This window comes from Pezoporus occidentalis, unplaced genomic scaffold, assembly GCF_034315485.1.
Source record: "Pezoporus occidentalis ecotype Australia unplaced genomic scaffold, CSIRO_AGI_Poc_V1 ctg5, whole genome shotgun sequence".
NCBI lineage: Eukaryota > Metazoa > Chordata > Aves > Psittaciformes > Psittacidae > Pezoporus > Pezoporus occidentalis.
The window spans coordinates 12,758,663-12,782,037 of record NW_026915835.1 but is presented as its reverse complement, the minus strand read 5'-3'; the positions used below and the strand labels follow the sequence as shown (position 1 = coordinate 12,782,037).

The following is a 23,375-nucleotide window of genomic DNA, read 5'->3' as shown; positions in this document are numbered from 1 at the left end:
CAAACAGATCTAAAGTTTGTGTGTGTGTGTGTGTGTGTGTGTTTCTTATGAGTGTATAAATGTAGATGAAAAATATTGATGGACACATACACACCCCCAAAAAATATTATTTATTATTTATTTATTAATATTTTTTTATTTTATTGTGAGGATACTGACATGGTATGCCTGGCCATCCAGCTAAATAAAAGAAGGCCATGGCAGAACTCAAGTGCTGGACTCCAGATCATTTGTACAGCTTGTTTGTTATCTTTCTCCCTGGTCTTACTTCTGTCTGCTCAAACCCAGTGCCCAGGCATTTTTTCCAGGGATGGTTCACTCCCAGAAGACAGGTGGGACTTGATTAAGCTTTGCTTCTCTTTGCTGGACAGTCTCCTATCACTTCTCCAACGGTTTTTTTATCTTCAAACACACCTACATACTGTACCCCCTAACTCATGCATATTTCTGTCTCATGGTATTTAAAAAAAATAGTCAGTCTTTTCTGCTGCAGCGCATTTCTGTGCAGACACTGAGCATTAGCACAGAAGTGGGAAAGAACAGATGTTACCTTCATTATCATTGAGCCTATGGATGTGAGGGAGGGCTCAGAGCAACCCAAGGGAGACTTAGGCCAACTTGGGTTGCTCTGAGCAAAGATGTGAGGCAGTGCGGTTTTTTGCTATGAGTAATGACATCACAGTTTAAATCATATAACAGTATTTTTAAAAGCATATTTATTTTAAAATAATCTGAATTTGATACAGTCCATTTGTCCTTTTTTCAGTTATTAAGTCTTGTATCTCTTGATAAGGGTATCAGACACTGACTTCCACAGAGTTACAATTTCTGTGGCAGGGTTTTATGTGAACAGGAATAAAATAACTACTGATAAGTGTGTGTTATATTTTCATCTAAATTATGGCAGTTTTGGGGTTTTTTGTTCTTCTAATTAAAAGTAGTGAGCAAATATTTCAAAGTGTTTTTGAATACATGAAGTGTTGCTTAGAGGGTAAAAGGTGTAGATAGGCCAGTATTTCTAATAGGCTTTACAAACAAAAAATAAATGGCTGTATGTCATTGGTTTATAAGTTTATTTTTAATTTGAATTCATGAGGTTGAATGTTTTTATAATTACACATGATAGTCTTACTGCACAGGATGAAAATTTCATTTCAGAAACTGTATTGGTTCCATTGATATATGAAGGGTTTGTTTCAGAGGTAAATGACTGACTTCGTTTGATGTAATGTCAGTTCCCATCTTTCCCATATTCCTGTTTAATAGGTAGACTTGGATTCAAGACATATTGGCTGGGTAACAAGTGAACTTCCTGGGGGTGATAATCACATCATCAAAATTGAATTGAAGGGTCCAGAGAACACACTAAGAGTTCGACAAGTGAAAATTCTCGGATGGAAAGATGGTGAAAGCATTAAAATAGCAGGCCAGATTTCTGCAAGTGTCGCTCAACAAAGAAACTGTGAATCTGAGACACTGCGGGTATTCCGACTTATTACATCCCAGGTGGGATTTTAATGATGTGAAATCATTAAATAATCACTTAATTATGTGAAATAATAATCATTTAATGATGTGAAATCATTAAATACTATGACAGTGTAAATTGTAGTACTTTATATTGTAATGCAAAATGTCAAACTTGCACAAGTTTATCTTTCAGGTTAGCTAATTGTCACAGTCTTTCTTCTAGGTATTCGGAAAACTCATCTCCGGAGATGCTGAGCCAACCCCAGAACAAGAGGAAAAAGCATTGTTGTCTTCCCCAGAAGGAGAAGAAAAAGTACACAATGTATTTATTTGTATTCTATCAATAATACTTTGCTGAAAAAATCAGGATGATTTTCAGTATTTGTCCTATGTCTTATGCTAAATAATTTTCAGATCAGAACAGAAATAAAATGACACAATTGCTTATTTTTTAAAATTAATCATTGATACTGGCTTTTATTAGTAAATTATAATTAGGGCATCTCTTTTAATGGAAACATCAATTATGCCTACAATTACAGAAATACTTGACACCTGCAGCGATGGTCAGCCTGAAAGTCCTTCTTGCCTATTATCTTGTGCCTCAGGAGGGGCTCTGTTGGTGTTTCTAGTATTAAGAAACCACACTAGTATCCTTTTACCCCATAGTCTTCCGTCTTCCAGCAAGAATAGTTTCATAATTGCTCCTGAAGAAGTCCCTGTATACGGACTGTTGCATTTAACAGCCAAAACTGGCCTGTCCCCAGTGGAAGGAATTCTGGCTTTCAGATGATAGATGGTTTTGCTCTAGCCAGAGCCTTGTGACAATAACTTCCATAACTGAATTATTAATTTCTAACAGTGTATTTTTCTCACACATGCTGTGTGGTAACTTAGTTATGTGTTCCCCGTTTCTCTTATTGTGAAATGTATGAACTGAAAAGTATATTCTATGCACTGCTTTACAGAAGTAATCAGTGATTGTATTAAGCTACGTGAAGAGGCTGAATCTTGGATAATTATACTTGACTTTTTTTGCTTATCAATTATTTTATATTTATGTTCTGTTGCATTTTAGTTCATGATCAAATTTCCTCAAAGAAAGTAAATACATCTAAGAGGTATTTGTTACCCATAGTTAAATTGATTGTGCTTAGATACCTTATTTCTCTGTAACAGAAAGCTACCAACTTTTACAACAGCTTGTTGAATATTCCATGCTAATTGCTACAGTAATTAGGAAATGTTCTTGAAACCTTTGATCTAATATTAAATACACTTTTTATAAAGGCAACATCAGATGCAGACCTCAAGGAGCACATGGTAGGGATCATATTCAGCCGGAGCAAACTGACAAATTTGCAGAAGCAGGTTTGTTCATTCTGAAATGCTTTGTAGTTTAAATATTTGTGTGTTGTAATAAATGAACTCATTTTCAATGAATATAGAACCTTTTATTTGACACTCTGTTCTTCTGTTGTTCTTTATAATCAAATTTTTATTTACATTTTAAATAGCATGTGTGTGTATTTTATATGAAAAACCTGCTGAAACTGACACTGAAAAAAATCCATTTTAATAGGATTAAAAAAAACCTATGCTATTATACTCAATTTATAAACTTTATAATTGAGTTATAAATGGTACTCATTCATGTTTGCTGGTAATAATAGCATTATAGTAAGCCATCTCAGATTTCTAGGAGAGGTTCAGTGACAGTTTAGATTCTTAAGTGTGCACATTTTCAGCCCATTTCTGGAATGAAAAAGTATTTAGGTTTGATAAAATTTAATCATAAAAAAAGTAATCAATGTATATATCATTATTATTTCCTGCAACCAGTGAAAGATTGGCTTTGTGGTCTTCTTACTTATCTTTGTTTTTCTTGAAAAAGTGGTTTTGTTGTTTTTTTTTTGAATACTTTTTAATACACGAACTAAAGCATCTCTGATATTGTCTTCATTAAACCTATCATGAGACAGACATTGCTGTAAAGATTTTCACAGTAATACAAGAGGTTTTGGATTAATTTTGAAGTTTTTTAGACTAGTAAGTCTAATCTACCTCTTTTGTCACCTATCCTAGAAAGCTTTCAAATATCTTCAATATGCTTTTTAACATGCTATTGGTAAAATGAAAACACAGTTTCTAAGATTTATTTTTTAAGCTTCCTGAGGAGTAAACTAAAGAAGAGCCTAAGTATTTTAGTAAGTCCTTTTCTTTCGTGAGTGTTGAGTAAATGTATTTCTTTGATAGTTTTTTGGGGGAGGAAGGAGGAAGTAGTGTTAACTTGAATTATATGCAAAAAGCAAATTAAAAGGTAGAAACTACAATAAAAAAATACTTATTTCAGTGAAATTTTTCAGAATGAAGATAAGCAAATTCAGTATTAATTCTAAATATTAATTCTGAAGAATTTTAATCTTTACTCTGAATTTAAATCTAAACTTTATTCTTCATTTGAATTTATGTTGAAAAGTAATTTAAGTACAGACCAGATTTCACAGGCTTCCCATTTTAGTTATAGTTGTGAAGTTACATAAAATGCAATCTTTTTCGCTTTGTAAAGAGTTACTACTATATATTTGGCTTCTGTTTGGATAGGTGTGTGCTCATATAGTCCAGGCCATACGAATGGAAGCAACCCGTGTGCGTGAAGAATGGGAGCACGCCATCTCCAGCAAAGAGAACGCCAACTCGCAGCCTAACGATGAAGATGCCTCTTCTGATGCTTATTGCTTTGAGCTGCTGTCAATGGTTCTGGCACTGAGTGGTTCCAACGTAGGCCGGCAGTATCTGGCTCAGCAGCTGACTCTGCTCCAGGATCTCTTCTCATTGCTACACACTGCTTCTCCCAGGGTGCAGAGACAGGTGAGTGCTAACTGTTCCTTGTCTTGGTATTCCTAGAAAAAAAAGTCTCGAAAATCCTGTAATTGTGTTCATGATAGTATAATATGTATTTGAACTTCTTTTTTCGTGTGTGTTTTCTTTTAAAAAATGTTTTCCCAATCATATTCAGATCATCTCTGTATTCCACATACAGAATAATTGTAAAAGCCACCCTTTTGCTATTGCAGTCATGAGGAGAGGGCAAAACTGGTGAGCCTTTAACAACAAATTACAAAATCTTTTTTGTTGTTTTTTTTTTCCCAGTTTTTGAATGGGGTTAAGATGATAAAGTTTTACGTGTTTGATATATAAATACATATAAAGTCCAGCATCACCAAAATTTGACAGTATAGAACTATTCGTAGGAAGCACAGTGTTGAAGACAATGAAGGCTACAGTTATGAAATTGAAGCAAATTCACTGTTGAGTAAGTTTGTAATGCATTGTCTCCAAGAGCTAGAACTCAGGTGTAGGAAACCAGAGCTGCTTAGTTAATGCTTATATCATTATGAACCTCAGTCAGCAAACTATTCTGAAATGCCTTTGAGTAATATCACTCTTCCCCTTTTGTGTCTCTGTTCTGAAGGATTTGGAATAGGGCAGGATAAATTGCTTTCTCAAACCATACAATAAAGGGACATAGGGTTTGCTTGGCAGGGGCTGTTACTGAAATAAAGTAGGATGCACAAAAGCAGTTAATCATTTTGTGTGTCCTAATGGGGATCTTTCACAAGGAAATGGCCTTCATTTTGGAGTGATGCTGCAAAGGATTCTTCAGTGAATCTAAACTTCACAGTATTCAGTGAATCTTACTTCACAGTATCCCAGTTGTTCACATTTCAATTCATCCGTGTACTGTTACGTATGTTCAGTTTGTCAGGTATTTCCTTTCTGTCACAATGACTAAAAAGTCTCTTTTTTAATATGAAAGGTCAAAATCTGAAGTTGGCACTGCCTTGTGATGGCAGTACTTAAATTTAGACCAGTGTTATGTATTACATTTCAAAATTTAAGTTCATGCATTGCATTTGTCTGCCTTATTTCTAAATTATTACATGTAATTGCAAGAACCAGAGGTGCTCCTTTTAAATATAAGAGCTGTTAATTTTCCATATCTCAAATATATGAAGTTTAAAAGCTGTTTTGTTTATTTATTGCAAATAAGAATTTTGTATAAAAAGCAGTTAAGTTTTCAGGTGTGGAAGGAAACTACTGAGGTGACTGCTTATTTTTTAGTAAAATCTCGTGCCCACTGCACTGTGGGGAAAGGGTCTGAGAGTGAGTTGTACAAATACTTCTATCACTGTTGTCCTAAGTCTAGTACCAAGCATATTTTTGTTATTATATGAAGACCAAGTATTATTTGAGTGAGACTGGTTCTAGACTCTTCGGCATTGTCTCGTTGGGTATATTAATAAGCACTTCAAAGCAAGATAGAAACCTTACAGAATTTCTTACGCGTGTGATTTAAGTACAGAAAGTCGATTAAGTCCTTCTTACTGAAATAACTTGTGGAGAAAGACCTTATTTGATTTTGTTTGAAAACTCCAGCTGTCTCAGTAAGAGTTGTGGTGGTCTGATTTTATTCTCCAGGTAACATCATTACTAAGACGTGTTTTGCCCGAAGTAACCCCTAGTCGCCTGGCCAGCATTACAGGAGTGAAGTCTCTTCCGCCAGCAGATATAAGTGATATCATTCACTCAACAGAAAAAGGAGACTGGAACAAACTAGGTATCTTAGACATGTTTTTGGGATGCATTGCCAAAGCTCTCACTGTACAGCTAAAAGCCAAAGGAACTACAATAACAGGGACAACTGGCACTACTGCAGGCAAAGGAGTTACTACAGTCACACTTCCCATGATCTTCAATTCCAGGTTTGTTTAAAAATATGTATATGTTCTCAAGCTAAAAACACAAAATAATGACATTCTTTGAAGTCAGTTATGTTGTCTTTGTTTTATAAATGGGAAAAAAAATTGTAACTGAGTATGAATTTCTCTGTGCTGGATTTTTACAGGTAGTAACTAATTACTTGAATTTATTTCATGTTCTTTGCAGCTATATTCGGCGAGGTGAAAGCCACTGGTGGATGAAGGGTTCAACACCTACACAAATTTCAGAGATCATTATTAAACTCATTAAAGACATGGCAGCAGTAAGTTTCTATCCTTTAAATGTGTGGAGGATATTCACATATTTCTGGTAATGAAGAGTAGACTTTTTAATTACTTTCTATTACACTTAGTACTGGGTTGAGCTGTTTAAACGTGAGTCAGTCTGAAAAAGAAAAGGGTATAGTCTTCTAGGTAGAGTCTAGGCCTAGAAGCAGTAGGAACTGAGTTCTGATTCTGCTAAAGAGAAATCTAGTTTTGAAATAAGCTTTTAAAGAAGTCACTTGTACCAGAAACTTAAGAAGTAAATGGTAATTGTGTGTCATTTTCTACATTATTAACTTAGAAGCCTGATTTTTTTAATCTTGAGCACTCAGAACTCCACTTGGAACCAGAAAGTGTCTGTGGAGTAAGATAATAGTGTTGTTTTCATGTCACTGTATGTAGATTTTATATGTGGAGTTTCTGGTAAAGACTGTATGTTAAGATTGCTGCATTTCAGTCTTACTGAAATCTACATTTATAGTTGTTTATTACTTTAACCATCCGGGTTGAATTCTTCCATAGTTATTTCTGATACAGGCAATATTTTTTGGCAGAAGAATGCAATAGAAAGTGATGCACCTATTTCCAAAGTCAAAAAAACAAAACACAACAGGTTTTGTATATATTATGGGGAAAAGAGTTTAGATGGGAGGTTGGTTTTGTTTTCCTTAATTCTGTACCTATTTCAGTGAGATGCTCTAAATGACCCAGATTTTCCCCTGTGATTAACCTTTGAAAGCTTTTTCGGTATGTTCAGCTTTGGAGTCCTGTTTTCTAAGCCATTCATTGTGTTTAGATTAAACAGATCCCTTCTCAAAGTTGCTGAAGCTGGATGGGAATTCTGTGCAATTGCTACTGTTGATTCTGACCAAGATTTCAGAATCTCACAATTCTTCTTTCGTTAAGAGTTAAAGTGTGTCTCATCCCTTAGCAGTGCTGGTCCTTGCATAAAATGATCACTTTGTCTTTGCTTCCAATGGTCCAGTGACTAGAGAGAAAAGGTCTGTTGTAGGTGCCACTGTGATTCTGCATGATGGATTTCTATTTCTTCTTACTTTATGAACATTTTAGGAAATTGCATATAAAAATTAGGACCCCCAAAAATAGCAGTTGTAAAGGCAATTAAGTACTCAGAAGATAGTAAATGCCAGGATTAAGATGGTGAGCACCTGTATGTATACGCCCATATGTTTTTCTCAGGCACCCTGCTTCTTCTGGTGTGTAAGATGCAACATATATTGGGAATTAATTGGGGGGGGGGCAGGGGTAACTTGTTCAAGACTTTTTTTAAGGGCTGTCAGTATCATCTGTAGCCATTGTTGGTGGGCATGCTTTGGATAAGTAGGAAAACATCAGGCAAATGCTGGATTCTCTTCTGCTGTATTTTTATATAGTTTCAGGCAAGTCTTTTAAAGGAAACTCTGTGGTCCTTGTTTTATGGGATTTTGGTTCACATGATGATGGGAGAGCCTGTCCCTTAATCAAGAGCTGATTAAAACTAAGCTGAGCAGAAGCTTCTGCCAGGTATCAAAGAATGAGATTAGTAGAAATAGATAATGGCTGGCTGACTAGAATCAGATGCTTGTATTGGTTGTGTAAGCAGCTCCTCCAGCCAAGACCTTCACCAATGAAACTTGTGTATCTGCTAATACCTGGTTCTCCAAAACCAGTGTAGAATTAGTAGGAAAGTTCTTAAACTCTGATGTTAGATATGGCAACTTGTATGCTTATCCAGGGTATGCTAGGCTCCATCTCCCACATACCTGATAGCTTTCCAATAGTGCTGGCTGTTGGGTCTTGAATTCTCTTGTTTAAGAGAATGTAAATATTTATTATAAAAAGAGAGGGATCAAGTCACTTAGGTAAAGTGTAGTCCTCTCAGGTGTGGATATAAATCCCTTTCAGTAGATTCTGAATTGCTTAAAGAGTAACAGCTCCTAAAGGAATGGCTGGGACTGAGTTTACTCTGAATTATTCAGTAGCAAAACAATAAGGTTCTTCCTCTCCTCTTCTTTACAGAAGAGATCTGAACTTTATTCCCTTTCATTCTAGATGAGGGAGACCTGACTAAGGCTATTTAAAGGTGGGAGTAATAATGTTTTTTGATTATGTTTTGTCAGGGACCTCTGTGGTTTAGGGATACTCAAAACTTGTTCTGGGGTTCAGCCCTGTTACCCAAAAGAGAGTGGGGGAATAGAGGGGTTCTAGTTTAAAAACCTTTCTCTGAAGCTTTTTAGAACTGTATCTACATCCGAGTTAGTCACTGTAGCTTCCTTTTTAGAGTCCAGTGAGTCTTAGTTATTTTTGTCACTTTTAGCATGAGGTTTAGAAATTTAGAGATCACATTTAGGATTCAGCAATCTCTGAATTCAGGACCTTTGGGGTATGAAGCAGTGCCATAGGTTCAAGGCTGGTTAAGAAAGTATGCTATAGTTCTGATGTTTTCTGTGTACTCCTCTTTATTTCTTTCAAATATTGAAACTGTGGAGAGTGTTCAGGAACACCAAACTGGACAAGTGAAGCTGTTTCTCTAGGGATCTATTGTAACCTGTGTGTTGTTCAGTCACTTATTTGTGCTCCAGCTCTGTATCTTTCTCTTGGTGGGGGGCTTTAGGAATATGCCTTTTCATTCTTCAAATCATATGCCCTCTACCTACACCAAGTTGGTTATTACAGTAGCTGCTCAGAGACTACCTTAGTCAGTCACCTCGGTATTTGAGGGCTGGTACTTGAGATGTCTGATTTAAAAACACATGAATTGTCAAAGTCGTCCCTGACTTCCTCTTCTTTTATCTTGCGATGCTAACCTGATGTTGCTTGTAGCAGCTCTAATTACAGTTTTAGTTGTTCTTAATCAAAGCTGTAATAAACTGAGTTTCCTCTTTAACAGGGCCATCTGTCAGAAGCTTGGTCCCGTGTGACAAAGAATGCTATTGCTGAAACCATCATAGCCCTGACCAAAATGGAAGAAGAATACAGATCACCAGTGAGGTGCATTGCAACAACCAGGGTAAGAATTTTACTGCACTTAACATTAGTTCACTCTAAATGTGCAGTAGGAGCCTATCCAGGAGCCTTCCTATATTTTAGAAAAACCTTCTTTATACAGGATTTTTCAAGAAACAATACATAAAGTATATGGTTTATAGTCTCCAAATCTAGCTGTGTGCATTATGGAGAGGTAGTGTTTGTCCTGATAAGTCTTGCTTTCTCTGTGTCACACCAGATGCAGTTTTGAGTTGTGATTAAATATGCATCTTGGGTACCTCCCAGCCAATGAAGTGTTATGCTTATACATTTGGGGTTTTATCCTTGAGGTGTAATTCTCCTTTAAGTTTGTGATATTTGTGATAAATTTTACTCAATTTATGAGCCCATTTGTGTAGAAAATTTCATAATATGTGTCAGCTGTCTTGTTCCAACACAGTTATTTTAAGTGGTTTGACTTCTAGGTCATCAGCCACATCTCAAGGCTGTTACAAAAACACTCAGTATCAAACATTCTCTAGGACAATTAAGCTAAACTTTACCTCTGTCTAGTCTCAAAATGACAAAACATTTGCTGAGCCCATTATTATTTACATAGGGTGGGGGTTTTTTTCTTTCCCTTTACTTCTTCCATGAATCTCTTATAGAAGTTGGGACTAATTTAACATTATTAGGTTGCTTGAAACACCATGAAAAGCATACTTGTAAATTATTGCATGGCTTCTCAAGCATAATAACAACATAAAAGAAGAGGTTCACAATGGTTACAAGCATTTGACACTCATGTTATTTTTCATCTTAAAAGGCTGTGCCACTTACCCTTTTCATCCCATTATTCGTATATTCTCTGCTTGTTGGAAGACACAATCTCGGAGTACCACCAGCTCCTGCTGTAACTGTGTTAGTTCAAGCAGGTCGTAGAGGAGCCCTAAACACCAGCCTAGCTCTCCTTGTCAGTGAACTTAGTTCTGTCATGGAGGTGTTGTTTTGGGGGTTGGGAGTCCAACAGACTTTTTTCAACAAAACCTATTTTGTTCAAATCAAACCTTTGAGCAAAACCATTGCAAGATGCACCTGACAAGTGTATTCCAGTTTGGATTGCAGGCCTGCCAATAAATTACCCTCATGTAGCTCGTCTCTCTAAAATTTCACTGTAGTCATTGGAGAGGAAAAGAGGAAAGCTTCCTTTGAAGAAGTTAGCTCAGAACCCTCTTCTAGGTAATCTCAAAACACCCCATGCAGCAAGGGTAGAACATAGGGAAACCAAATAGTCTCATTGAGCTGAAGTTCTGTTGTTGTTGACATACCTGAAAGAAACAAGGTAGTTCCCAGAAAGTGAGTGAATTTTATTGTGTGCTTGACTTCTTGTGGAAAGTAGAAAACTTGCATTGTTTCAGCTTATGATGACACTGTTTACAGGTAACAGTGACATTCTTATTTGCCAAAGTTTGTATCTTTAGTGTTTGGAGTGGGGTTTTTGTTTGTTTGGGGTTTGGGTGGGGTTTTTTGCTTGGAGTTTTGTTTGGATTTTTTTCTATATATATATTTCTAAAACATTTAATTCTACCTTTCCTTTCAATAGCTATGGCTGGCATTAGCATCCCTCTGTGTACTTGATCAGGATCATGTTGATAGACTATCCTCTGGAAGATGGATGGGAAAGGATGGACAACAGAAACAGATGGTGAGACTGAATCATACCTTTTTGTGTTTATTTTGATTTATTCAGTAGTCAGAGAACTCAGAATGATAGGGAAAGCTAGACTTGGCCTAACCTTATTGCTCCCTATTGTTCCCAGTGGAGATGTACATATACGTTTGAAGTATTTGTTCTAAACAAGCACTGCTCAGAAAAACAAATTTCCACCTTAAAACAGGTGGCAATTCTGTTGGTATTCAGGATGGAGCAGGGCCTTCCTGACACCTGTAGGATGGATTTTTGACAGCAGATGTGACATGCTCTGTCAAAGCTTTTTTCTCTCTGGATCTCTGTCACATAATGCAGTCAGTTCTTTCTTTGTGCAGTAACTTCTCTGTAACTTAACTTCCTCTTCCCCATCTTGGAGAGTGATTACCCCAAAGAGAAAGAAACTGTCTAACTGGATTTAGTAAAGCTACCATTTACCCAGAGAATTTATAACTTTAATATGGAATATGATGGATTGAATTTCTGTCTATATTTTTCCAGTATCACAAAAAGCTTACGATTTTTTTTTAATACCCATCTGGAAAGAGCAAAATAATGAAGCTGATCTCATTACAACTTGGTTAGGTGCATCCCTGTGGGAGGCAAGGGGAGATTGTGACTTTCCACTAGCAGCTGAGGATGCTTAGAGCAACGAAGCTTCCAAAGCAGTTTAGTATAGTTAGAATGAGAGTACAGGAGACACAGAGCTGCAGCAGCAGCAAGGACTAAAACCCTGCTGAGGTGATTTAAGAAAGTCAAGGGACTTCTGCAGAGCTTTGGAAATGTCAGAGGAGTGATCCAAGACATCATCAAGCAGGGATGCTGAACCCAGTCTGAAATTCCCCACTCCTATATTGTACCAGGATATTCAGATGCTGAGGTGAACTGTGTGTCCCCCTACCATGACTGTTGTTGAAAGGATTCTGTTCTAAGTTGCTTGAGCAGTATCATGGAAATCAGTGTTTGGGGAGTACAATGGAAGCTTGTTCTCAGACGTATGTATGTGCATAATCAAATCAGTCATTGAACTCGTCATTTATACAGATATTTTGAACTGCAAAACAGAACTGTGTTAAATTTCTATATATGTATCAGTGGAGCAGCCCAATTTTATGATGGATTTTAAAGTTTATTGCTACAGCTCTATTATCTCTGAGTTATAGGTGGCCTACAGTTTTGATTAATGTTTGAACAGAGTAAACATGCCATATCAAAGTAATGAAGGGTAAATATCCTACCTGTTGACTGACCCAAGTACTCATAGCTGAACTTTTCTGTTAACATGCCCATAACCCGTTATTGTTACCACATAAATGTTTTCTCAGACTAGTTGAAAAGTGTCTCAACTATACTACTGAAAGCCACATTTTTTCTACATCATGCAAAATAAGAGATGAAGAATATCAGAAGAACTGATGTAGTAAATTGGCGGGGGGGTTGTGTCCTGGAGTAGTTATTTAGATCCTAATGATTCTAAAGATACAATTAATAGTCTAAACAAGCTCTTTACTCCCTTTATTGATTGGGGGGGGGGGGATGAATGGGGAGAGAATAAAAACAGATGCAGAAAGGAAATGAGCGATTTAATAGAATTATTTCTTCTTTTTTTCCTCCAGCCAATGTGTGATAACCATGATGATGGTGAAACTGCCGCAATCATTCTATGTAATGTCTGTGGGAACTTGTGTACAGATTGTGACCGATTCCTTCATCTCCATCGGCGAACAAAAACTCATCAGAGACAGGTAGAGTACACATGACATCGTGTTGTGTGCACTGCATGCATTGTGTACATTTCCCCTATTAATATATAACCAACAGGCAGTAGCAAGTATCAAATCTGAAAATGGCATTTTCCCTCACTTTGGAAATGGGATAATTTTCCATTTAATTCTTTTTAGGTTTTGTTTTTTTTTTTTAGTTAAATTCCCTTGTCCTTTATCTTCTGAAGATTAGAAAATCTGTATCAGTCCCTAATTCTGACACTTACGCTACGTAAGCTTTTTTCTCTCTTGTTCTGACATTGTTTAGGAACATTTTTAGGAGAATCTAGGAACTTCTTAAGTAAACTTTGGTTCTTCATTTCTGTTAAATTGTCATCTCCTTTACTACTTCTGTCATATGAGTCAGTACTTGTCAACCCCCAGTTTTCAATGTAGATACCTTTTTAAATATCCGGGAAGACCACTTGACAGCAGATATTCCTACTTGTTCCTTTATGTCAGTCTTCTCTTATTTTTCAATATTCCTCCAGCTCTCACTGTCTTTCACAGCTAAGTATGTTGTCATATCCATAACCTTGAAATTCTCCTGAATTCTTTTGGTCTTGTTTTTGGAATTGAAACATCTCACCTGTTTGATTTAGATGAGTTTTTATAAATTGCTGTGTACTCTGCTAATTAGTTTTATTTTGTGTTATTCTTTTATCCTCTTCATCTCTAAACTTAAAACCACATTCTCCTTTGAATCTTTCTTTTTCTAATTGAAATTAATGTTGAAGATTCTATTACTTGTGAAACTACTGAACATTTCCCCTTTTTTGACTTTTGTGGTCCTTTATTTTCCCTTTACTCTGATTATTTACATATGTACAAAAGCTAAATATAAAATTACATGTTAATAACGTTAATTTAATAGAAATCATTCCTCTTCTCCCTCTCCTAGAGTACATCTACATCAGCTTTTTAGTTAGGATCAGGAATGGGCTTTTCAAACATACATTTATCTCTCTTTAACATGCATCGATTTGTGTTATAGAGCAGCTTCGGAGTGCATGAACTGGATTCCATTCTGGTAGGACTAAAACCAACAAAACAAGATAGATGAAGGGACACACTGCTAATGGTCATCAGTGCAGGGGATCAGCTAGTCTAGAGCACGTGTGATGTAAACATCAGGTCATGGGCACTGAGTTTGACTCTGCAGATCTCCTTGGTGCCTCAGCATTGGCAGTGTAGACTCAGCCTGGAAGTTGCATGGGGATCTGTTACTTTCTATTTCTTTGCCAGAATCTTTGCAATCCCCTTTGAAATCTTCCTGTTTTGTTATCCCAAGAAGATGATTTTTTTATGTCTACTCTTCCTTCATGCACAGCACAGTCTAGTCTCATTTATTTCTCTGATTTCTCCTATATAGCCTGTTCAGATTACAGTTGATAAAAAGTAAGTTCTTATCTCACAGAAGTCCTCACATCTCTCCTTTAATCTGTCCAAAATAGCGACTTATCAGATTTTTCCTATTTACTTCTAAAAGCATGTTTAAACGTCTACTCTTTATTCACCACCTTTTTACCTTTACATCTCTCATGTTAAGCACCTAATTTAAACTTTAAACTGTCATGTTCCCTGTCTCCTGTTTTCTGTTAGCTTTGTTCTTTGTCCATCTTCTGTCATACATTCCTCTCTTTAATGTATTTTCTTTCCCTTCAAGAAAGGACAGCCTCTAAGTTACTATGATCGGCTTATGTGAATACTCTGTGAAGTAATTAGGGGTTAATTTCATGAGTCTAATAGGAAGTAATACGAAGTTTAAATTGAGTGTATACATCCCCATACCCAGGAAAATTCTAACTTTTATTGCATTGCAGGTGAAATGAATGAGAACAGAACTGCCTTCAAAACCTAGGAAGGGAGAAAAACAAGAAACTGGTTGAAGTCCACTAAGGATTTCATTTTGCAAAAATTTTATATTTTCCTCATTGTAGCCAAAAGCATCCACTGTTTATATAAAAGTCAAAAATATTAATATTACACACTTAAGTAATTGTTACTGCATAGTAACTATTATTATAATCGTAATTATCAATGTTGCTTTGATCAGCTACTAGTATGGTGAAGATATGTGAAGATATTTCTAGTGTTACCTTGTGCCTTTAATATACCGTGGCCTACTAGATGAGTTGGATAGTAGTTACGAAGTCATAGGTCCATATTTTTAAAGTGGAAAAAATGTTGTGCAGCATTAATCTTACATATTTTTATTTCTAAAAACACCTTTATCCATTCTGCAATATATACAAATGATAGAATGCCTAAAGAAAAGCACCTTCAGTAGACAAACTCCAGAGAATCTGTAGAACATCTGATGAAAACACAAAAAAGCAGTGACAAAGATAACATATAGAGATGCTATTTATTACCTGTTTGGTTAACCTGACAGGTATTCAAAGAAGAAGAAGAAGCTATCAAAGTTGATCTCCACGAGGGTTGTGGCAGGACCAAACTTTTCTGGCTGATGGCACTAGCAGATTCTAAAACTATGAAGGCTATGGTGGAGTTTAGAGAACAGACAGGTAAAACACAACTGTTATTGCTCTTTATCCTGATGATTTTTATCTTTTAAATGAGCATTTGAAAAGGGGTTGGGAATCAATCAGTTGGGGTTTTTACCTGGTTTAGGGCAATGCTTTTAACCGTTTGTTAATAAAAATAAAATATTCAACTGAAAAAGAATGCTGTTTTTCTGGTGGCTTTCTGCAATTGTTGTTTAAATGTCTGTAGTTAGAATATCAGTCTCTTCTGTTTCATTACAACAGTTTCTGGTTTTGTTTACTCTTGTGGACTTAGGCAAGCCAACCACCAGCAGTTCTGAAGCGTGTCGTTTCTGTGGATGTAGGAGTGGAACAGAGTTATCAGCAGTGGGAAGCGTTTGTTCTGATACAGACTGCCAGGTGTGTATGAACAAGTATCAAACATTATTAATTACATAAATAGAAAAGACTGTACGATCAAATTGATTTCTTCTTTTGAGTACACCTTGTTCATCCCTGTGGTCCATTTTAAATCAGAGTTTTCATATGAAAAGGTTTTAATACTGAATATTATAATTTAAAATACTTCTGAGTTTGTAAATGTTTAATTACACACTACAAACACCAGTAGTCGACCAAAATATTGGGTAGTTTCAATACTGTCTTCAAAAGTATCTTAAGTTTTCACAATAGCATTTGACTTCTAAAGTAAAATGCACACTGTCAATGTAAAGTCTAGTGTACTAGAACTCTTGATAAAAGTAGTTTGTGGTAACAATCTATTTATTATGTGAGCATAGAACATTTCGGGCTTGGCCAGATTTGTCAAATGTATCCTAATACACACACTGTACAAAAGGTGCAGTTTTTCTCAAGTACCTGCTGTAGCTGTAAAACAGTGTGAATCATGATTCTTTCCTCTTCATTTACTGCATAAACCAGTAATGCTTCAAAAAGCAACACTATATCAGACCCTCCTGTGGTCTGGTATTTTCCAGAGGGGAAAAAAGGGATTAATCATTTACTTTCATTTACTTTTAATAGGAGTATGCTAAAATTGCCTGCAGCAAGACACACCCCTGTGGTCATCCATGTGGAGGCGTCAAGAATGAAGAGCACTGTTTGCCATGCTTGCATGGCTGTGATAAGAATGCTACAACTCTTAAACAAGATGCTGATGACATGTGCATGATCTGCTTTACCGAAGCACTTTCAGCAGCACCAGCTATCCAGGTTTATCTTTTTTGTCCCCATTTAGAGATTAATATTATGGTTGAAATGTCAATTGTGGAAGAAGTTAAAATATGAAGTCCTTTAAATCATACTCTTAAGAAATTCAAGACAGACACTGTAACAGTACATAAATTACTTAAAAAGCTTTCTTTTTGTCTGGCATTACTGCTGTTTCAAGACAGCAGATCGTATCAATTTAGATTGCTGTGTCTGCTTCATTAAAATATATGCTAATTTATAAATAAGTAAAACAACTGAGGTAATTAATGGATATAATTCATATATTTCATATGTTCACTGGTAGTTTTGGAGTGGAAAGGTTATAATTTAAATGACCATTTTATATTCTTTCTCTCTGTTAAGAAAATAAGGGTCTTCTAGGATTCTATTCTGTAATTGATATATGTTGACACTTGATCTTCTACTTCAGTGGTTAACTGAACTGTTCACTCACATGTATTCTTTTCTAAAGCTGGACTGCAGCCACGTTTTCCATTTGCAATGCTGTCAACGAGTACTAGAAAACAGATGGCTTGGGCCAAGGATTACTTTTGGGTTTATGTCCTGTCCAATTTGCAAGGTAAATGAGCTATGTGCTTACTGCCTAGGTCAAACAAGCTACCTAATACTGTCTTGTCTCTATTTTTTATTAATAATATATTGCTTGTCACAATATAAATTACTTATACGTCACTTGTTTCCTTAATTTTTCATGTCACTAAAGAAATGGTATCCTCGATGTATCTTCTTAACCTTTCTATACTGTTTCTTGAGGTAAAGGTCCTCTTATAAAGAAAGCATAATGGAGACATTATATTAATGCTGACTTATTCTTAGCACCATCAGTTTGTAAATTCCCAATATTTGGGGACAGTGGGGAGGGGAGGAAGTAAACTTAATGCACATTATTGTCTGAAGCAGAAAACTTGGCTTCTCTATTTTACTAAACCCTTTTAAAGCTGCTTTGCTTTTCAGTATGAGGATGGAGCTAAAGAATACGTGTACTTGGTTCAGCTTAAATCACTAAAACTTCCTCTTGTGCTCTACAAAATTGTAGTTGCTGTAAGCAAAAGCATATGATAGCTGCAGGGAAGGGAGAGCACCTTAACACCCTAGGAATGTGAAATTTGTGAATGACCAGCCATTCTGCATGTTCTGTTTCTTCCTTCATGCTGTGTTTTGATAATTTGCGGCAATAGCTTGTGATCATTAAATGATAAATAGCTTGCAGTATTAGTCATTAGTCCTAATTGCTGAGCAGTAAGTCAAAAAGGACCCAAATTAGAGAAGACATACAATCAGAATATTCCTGTGCTGTGGTGCACATTTCATGTACCCTTTACCATCCCTCTGTGGTTGTTACAGCCTGTTGTAAGGGCCAATGATTTCATGTAGCAAAAGACCATATAAATAGCATTCCTGGTTATTATTTTTGCAGGAAAAAAAAGGCATTTTGCAGCAAATAAAGCATACAAATGAAATGTCCATTACCTGAGCTCTTAGGTTTTATGACATTCATAATGCTTTTGTGTTTGACCATAATACAGATTATCACAGCTGTTGTAATAAAGATACAAGATATTTTAATCAGCTGTTTTTTTTTTATTTCAGAACAAAATCAATCATACAGTATTAAAGGATTTGCTTGATCCAATCAAAGAACTCTATGAAGATGTAAGGAGAAAAGCACTAATGAGACTGGAGTATGAAGGGTTGCACAAGAGCGAGGCCATCACAACACCAGGTGTTAGATTTTATAATGATCCAGCTGGCTACGCTATGAACAGATATGCTTATTATGTTTGCTACAAGTGCAAAAAGGTATGAGGATTAGTACTTTCTCAAATTAAATGTTATAGTTTCAAAACTGATGTCTTAGGGAACATATATTTAATGTATTGTGTGTCGAGGAGGGAAGCAGGAAAAGAGATCATTGTTAAATCATTATAAAAACAAAGTGTTGGGCAAATTAAATGTACATAATGTCTTACCTTGTAAAGCTCAAAGGTATATACAGAGCAGGTCAGAAACCAAAAGCATATTGAGGCAGTAGCCTTCTTAGAACAATGTGCAGATGATGCTGTGTTAGAATACCAACTGTCCCTTTCTCCCACTTCCAACTTACACTTTACATGATTATTAAAATAGTCTAAATACAGGTTTCATTCTAACTCTGACATGGAAAGTTCCTAACCTAAGATACCACTGAAATACTACTTTTACCAAGTTGGAGTTCACTGCAACTGCAGTAAACTGACTTGGGGGGGGGGGGAGAAGTGGTAGAAGAATCAAAGAGGAGGAGGAAATGTGTGGTCTAGCCTGATGGACTCTGGGTGATATATGTACAGTTTTAATTTCCTGACATACGTTCCATAGGACTCTCCCTTTTTCGTCTGCAGAGTTTGGGGGAAGCTGGACTTCCTCCTTTCTCATAGTTGCCTTGAGACCATTTTCCCTGTCCTTTTACAATCACTGCAAAAAGGCGAGAATTGCTGAGAGCAAGAACTTTCTGTGTTGTCTTATTAATAAAATGATAACAGAGGAAGGAAGTTAGTTACTTATTGCCTCATCTCGCCACTCAGTGTGAAAATACTTTAGTAGATGAGGAAATTCATCGTTGGTACATTTTTGTGCCCAGTGTGTCCTGGTAGAATATGATGAGAAAGTAGAAAGAATCTGTAGAAAACAACAAAATCTTGTGATAAAGGATCCTACATATGCATAAAACCTGATACTCCTTTCAGCTGGTAAAAAGCCCTGGTAGAATACTTATCTGCTGCTTTCAGCCTCAGTCCTCTCTTTCTTACATACAGTTGATAGAGCATCCAAACGGTTTCAAAAGCCTTATACTCACTTGCATAGGTCAGAGTATCTTGCACAATTTGTTGTCTTGTTTATCCTGAGATCGAGAGATACTGTCTTAGTGCCTTAAAAACGTGTCTGGAATCATAGTCAAGAGATACTAAAATAGCGAAGACAACTGTAATGGCTATTACTCATCATTTCCCTCTTACAAATACTAGTTGTCTCTGGTTTAATCTGCAATCATTTTTGTATAAAATTAAGGCATATTTTGGTGGCGAAGCTCGTTGTGATGCTGAGGCTGGACAAGGAGATGACTATGATCCGAGAGAGCTTATTTGTGGTGCGTGCTCTGATGTTTCGAGGGCTCAGGTAAGTAAAGAACTCTGATGCCTGTTTTTGTTTCATTCCAAAGTTCCAAGCACCTGAGCTGTACAGCAATTCACAGTCATTTGTAATTACATGTATTGTATAATATTAACCACAGCATGTCGAAGTGTGTAGTTGCATTGTTGCAGCATGGGTACTTCAGTTATTGGTGTTTGTTTTCTTTTGTTTAGATGTGTCCCAAACATGGTACGGATTTCTTAGAGTACAAATGCCGCTATTGCTGTTCGGTTGCTGTTTTCTTCTGTTTTGGGACAACACATTTTTGCAATGCTTGCCATGATGATTTCCAAAGAATGACAAGCATCCCTAAAGAAGAACTCCCACACTGTCCTGCAGGTAGTATTTTTACAAAGCAAACTTACCACACTGAATTCTGAGATAAGTTCTAATCGATACCCTTCATACTGATAATTCTTAGGAAAACCACGGAGTTAGGCATATAAATTTTAAGTTCAGTACCTTGAATGATACTAGAATTTGTTCTATGCATACTTTTGTTTTCTTTCATTTTTCTGGCAATAAAACAGGCAATGTCATCACACTGATCATTTAAACATTAGATATTTTGATACAGAAAGACATTTCAAATTCCTTATTCGCAATTGCAATTCAGACTCCTGATTATAGAATCATAGACTGATTTGGGTTGGAAGGGACCTTAAAGCTCATCTGTTTCCAACCCCACTGCCATGGGCAGGGACACCTTCCACTAGACCAAGTTGCTCAAGCCCCATCCAACCTGGTATGACAATGCATTAAATTCATATTGAAAAAGTTAAAATGTTATTAAATGCTGTATCTGTAGCTAGGTACCTGCCGTGTGCAAACTTGCCCCAAGGCCTTAGTTTCTAACTTCATGTACCACTGAATTGATCTTAATTAATCATATCATTTACCTTGCTGTTGGGAAAAAAAAAGAGATCAATCTTTTAAAGGTATTTACATGAAAGAAGTAAACAAAAAAATATAGTTCTTGGTATAACCTTATTAAGTATTGTTTTCTGCAGTGTTACTCCCTGTTCATATTTACTGGTTTTGCTTTTAGATTGTGGAACTTCTCCCACAGTATTAATGAGATCAAGCTTATTTTGGTGATTCTCCCTATAAGCTGTTTTTACATTGAACTTGATTTATTTTAAATTCCGTGGCACTTGGATCATTTGGGGTTTTTTTTCTTCAAATACCAATTCAACATTTGACATAAGTGTTTTAAGGAGCTAACAGTTTTCGATCATGTTTTGTCAGATCTAATTGATATTGTTTCTCATGGCTTATTAAGCCTTTAGACTTTTGATTTTGACTGTGTGAAGGCACCTTTCTACCTGCTGCTTCTTAAGCCTTCATTTTTGATGCCTTATAAATTTGTATTATGGAAGTATTACATTCACTTAGCATGGTGTTTTTTGAGGAAACGTATACATATATATATATATATATACACGTTTGTTTCCATTGTCTGCAAGCATTAATCTTTTCTGTTTTTTTTTTTTTCCTCTATTTTCCCCCCCCTCACCCTTAAATTCACTGTAGGTCCCAAAGGTAAACAACTTGAAGGAACAGAATGTCCACTTCATGTTGTCCATCCACCCACTGGTGAAGAATTTGCTCTGGGTTGTGGGGTTTGCAGAAATGCTCACACTTTTTAGACTAGCATTTTTTTTTTACCAGAGCAAAGCAGGTGCCCTCATCCCTCAAGTGTCCTGAAAATAAAGTCCAGCTGGGATGAGGACGGGACCATTTCATAACCCAGGTAAAAGGAACAATTTACAGTGCAAGAAGGATGCCAAATACCATGTACATAATTCTTGCTGTGAGATATTGACATTTTTTGAACCGAGACATCAAAACTTGTGAGGTGTTTGCATGTGGCCATTACAGTCATCGCCTAGGAAACATTGGACATTTACAAATAAATAATTACTATTAAAGGATTTGTGTGTCTGTGGACTATGAATGATGCTGGCTTTCAGGAGAAAGAAAAAAATATTGATTATTGTATACTGACTTTTTGTAATCTTGTACAATTGTAACGCATCACAAGTGGGGATGGGAAAGAGGAATATTCTGGTTTATTTCCTAGACTGTTATAAAAAACAATTGTGTTAGGAAGACATAAATGTAACAAGTATCATGCTGTATATAAAGGTATCAATGTTTGTCCTGTATAAGAATTATTAAATTACAACAGCAGTTTCATTTAAACTTCTGGGTTATGTTTGAGCCTGAAATTTTAATGAAGTGCAATACTGAGTGTGCCTCATATCTTGCAGCTGTAAACATAATGGAATGTACATGTCAATAAAGCCACTGTACATTTTTATACAGTGAAAGTCTAATGAATGTGTAAGCTTCTGTGTTCAGACGTGTGGGGTTTTTTTAAATGGGAGGAGAGGACAGGAGGTGTCATAATTACTTTCGTAGGCTCTCTTAAAAAGTAGTAGAGTTTGTTGGGTAAACTGGTGGTTATGGAAGTACTTAAGACATAAAAAGTGCTGCTCAAATCTGTAACAAAAAAGCTGGATAAATGTACTAGCGTTCATGTGAAGTATTGCCATTTCAATTTCCAATATTTTAAAACACAAGAGGAGACTCCATTTTAAATTACTAACAGTCAGTTATATTTTACTTTTAGGACAAGTAGCCTTTTGCCATGAATCCCAAAATGTTAATTTGATAAAAGTCCCCAAACACCTGCTGCTGTATAGTGAAAGCAAAATATAACTTCAGCTAAAGGGTTTTTTTCCTGTAAGACTTTTCTCTTGAGATTTTCTCTGCTGGGTATGTTCAACTCCTTTTCTACTATTTCTTCTTCACATAGATGAAATGTGCATTACCAGTAGACATGAGCAGCTGCTTTTACATTTAAGATGGCATCCATGTCAAGCGACCTTCATCAGACTTGGACCCATGTAATCCATCTCGTCTAACTTCAGTCTGACTGCATTCTGCATTTTAGAATAGCTGGGGGAAAACACCTCTGAAGCACAATTTATCTTAGAGTAGCACAGTAGCTCTGCGGAGGGATCTGGACAGGCTGGATTGATGGGCCGTGTCCAGTGGTATGAGGTTCAACAAGGCAAACTGCTGAGTCCTGCATTTTATCCACAACAACCCCATGCAGTGCTACAGGCTTGGGGAAGAGTGGCTGGAAGGCTGCTCAGCAGAAAAGGACCTGATTGACAGCCACTGAAAATGATCCAGCTTGTGTCCAGGCAGCCAAGAAGGCCAACAGCATTTGGCCTGTATCAGAGATAGCATAGCCAGCAGGACCAGGGTAGTGATCATTCCCTTGCACTCGGCACTGGTGAGGCTGAAAAGGAGAGGAGAAAACAAGATAAAGAAACTGCATTCAGTAAATTGACAGAAGTCTTGTGTAAGATCCTGTGGGAATCAAGTGTAATGAAAAAAAAATGATTTATGGGAGCCGACATTTTCTTTAGAACAACCAACTAAGATCACAGCCAGCAGCCATCCTACTGCAAACAAGGGATGTAACTTGTACTAAGCA

At 36.4% G+C, this 23,375-nt stretch overlaps 1 protein-coding gene across 12 annotated transcripts in view; it reads left to right on the top strand.

Annotated features, from left to right (window-relative positions):
• MYCBP2 (MYC binding protein 2) overlaps positions 1-22,203 on the top strand; it is a 182,715-nt gene extending 160,512 nt beyond the window's left edge. For 11 of the 12 annotated variants that reach the window (XM_062636926.1, XM_062636928.1, XM_062636931.1 and 8 more), the window contains 17 exons: positions 1,267-1,506; positions 1,694-1,792; positions 2,761-2,841; positions 4,075-4,341; positions 5,953-6,236; positions 6,421-6,517; positions 9,409-9,528; positions 11,089-11,190; positions 12,810-12,938; positions 15,352-15,484; positions 15,759-15,862; positions 16,487-16,675; positions 17,148-17,255; positions 18,287-18,496; positions 19,742-19,849; positions 20,038-20,203; positions 21,398-22,203. In XM_062636926.1, the coding sequence (XP_062492910.1) occupies positions 1,267-1,506; positions 1,694-1,792; positions 2,761-2,841; positions 4,075-4,341; positions 5,953-6,236; positions 6,421-6,517; positions 9,409-9,528; positions 11,089-11,190; positions 12,810-12,938; positions 15,352-15,484; positions 15,759-15,862; positions 16,487-16,675; positions 17,148-17,255; positions 18,287-18,496; positions 19,742-19,849; positions 20,038-20,203; positions 21,398-21,513 (2,553 nt within the window). In that variant the 3' untranslated portion in view covers positions 21,514-22,203. The remainder of the gene's footprint in view (positions 1-1,266; positions 1,507-1,693; positions 1,793-2,760; positions 2,842-4,074; positions 4,342-5,952; positions 6,237-6,420; positions 6,518-9,408; positions 9,529-11,088; positions 11,191-12,809; positions 12,939-15,351; positions 15,485-15,758; positions 15,863-16,486; positions 16,676-17,147; positions 17,256-18,286; positions 18,497-19,741; positions 19,850-20,037; positions 20,204-21,397) is intronic. The other variant, XM_062636922.1, reaches the window with a different exon arrangement.
• The last annotated feature ends 1,172 nt before the right edge of the window (positions 22,204-23,375 follow it).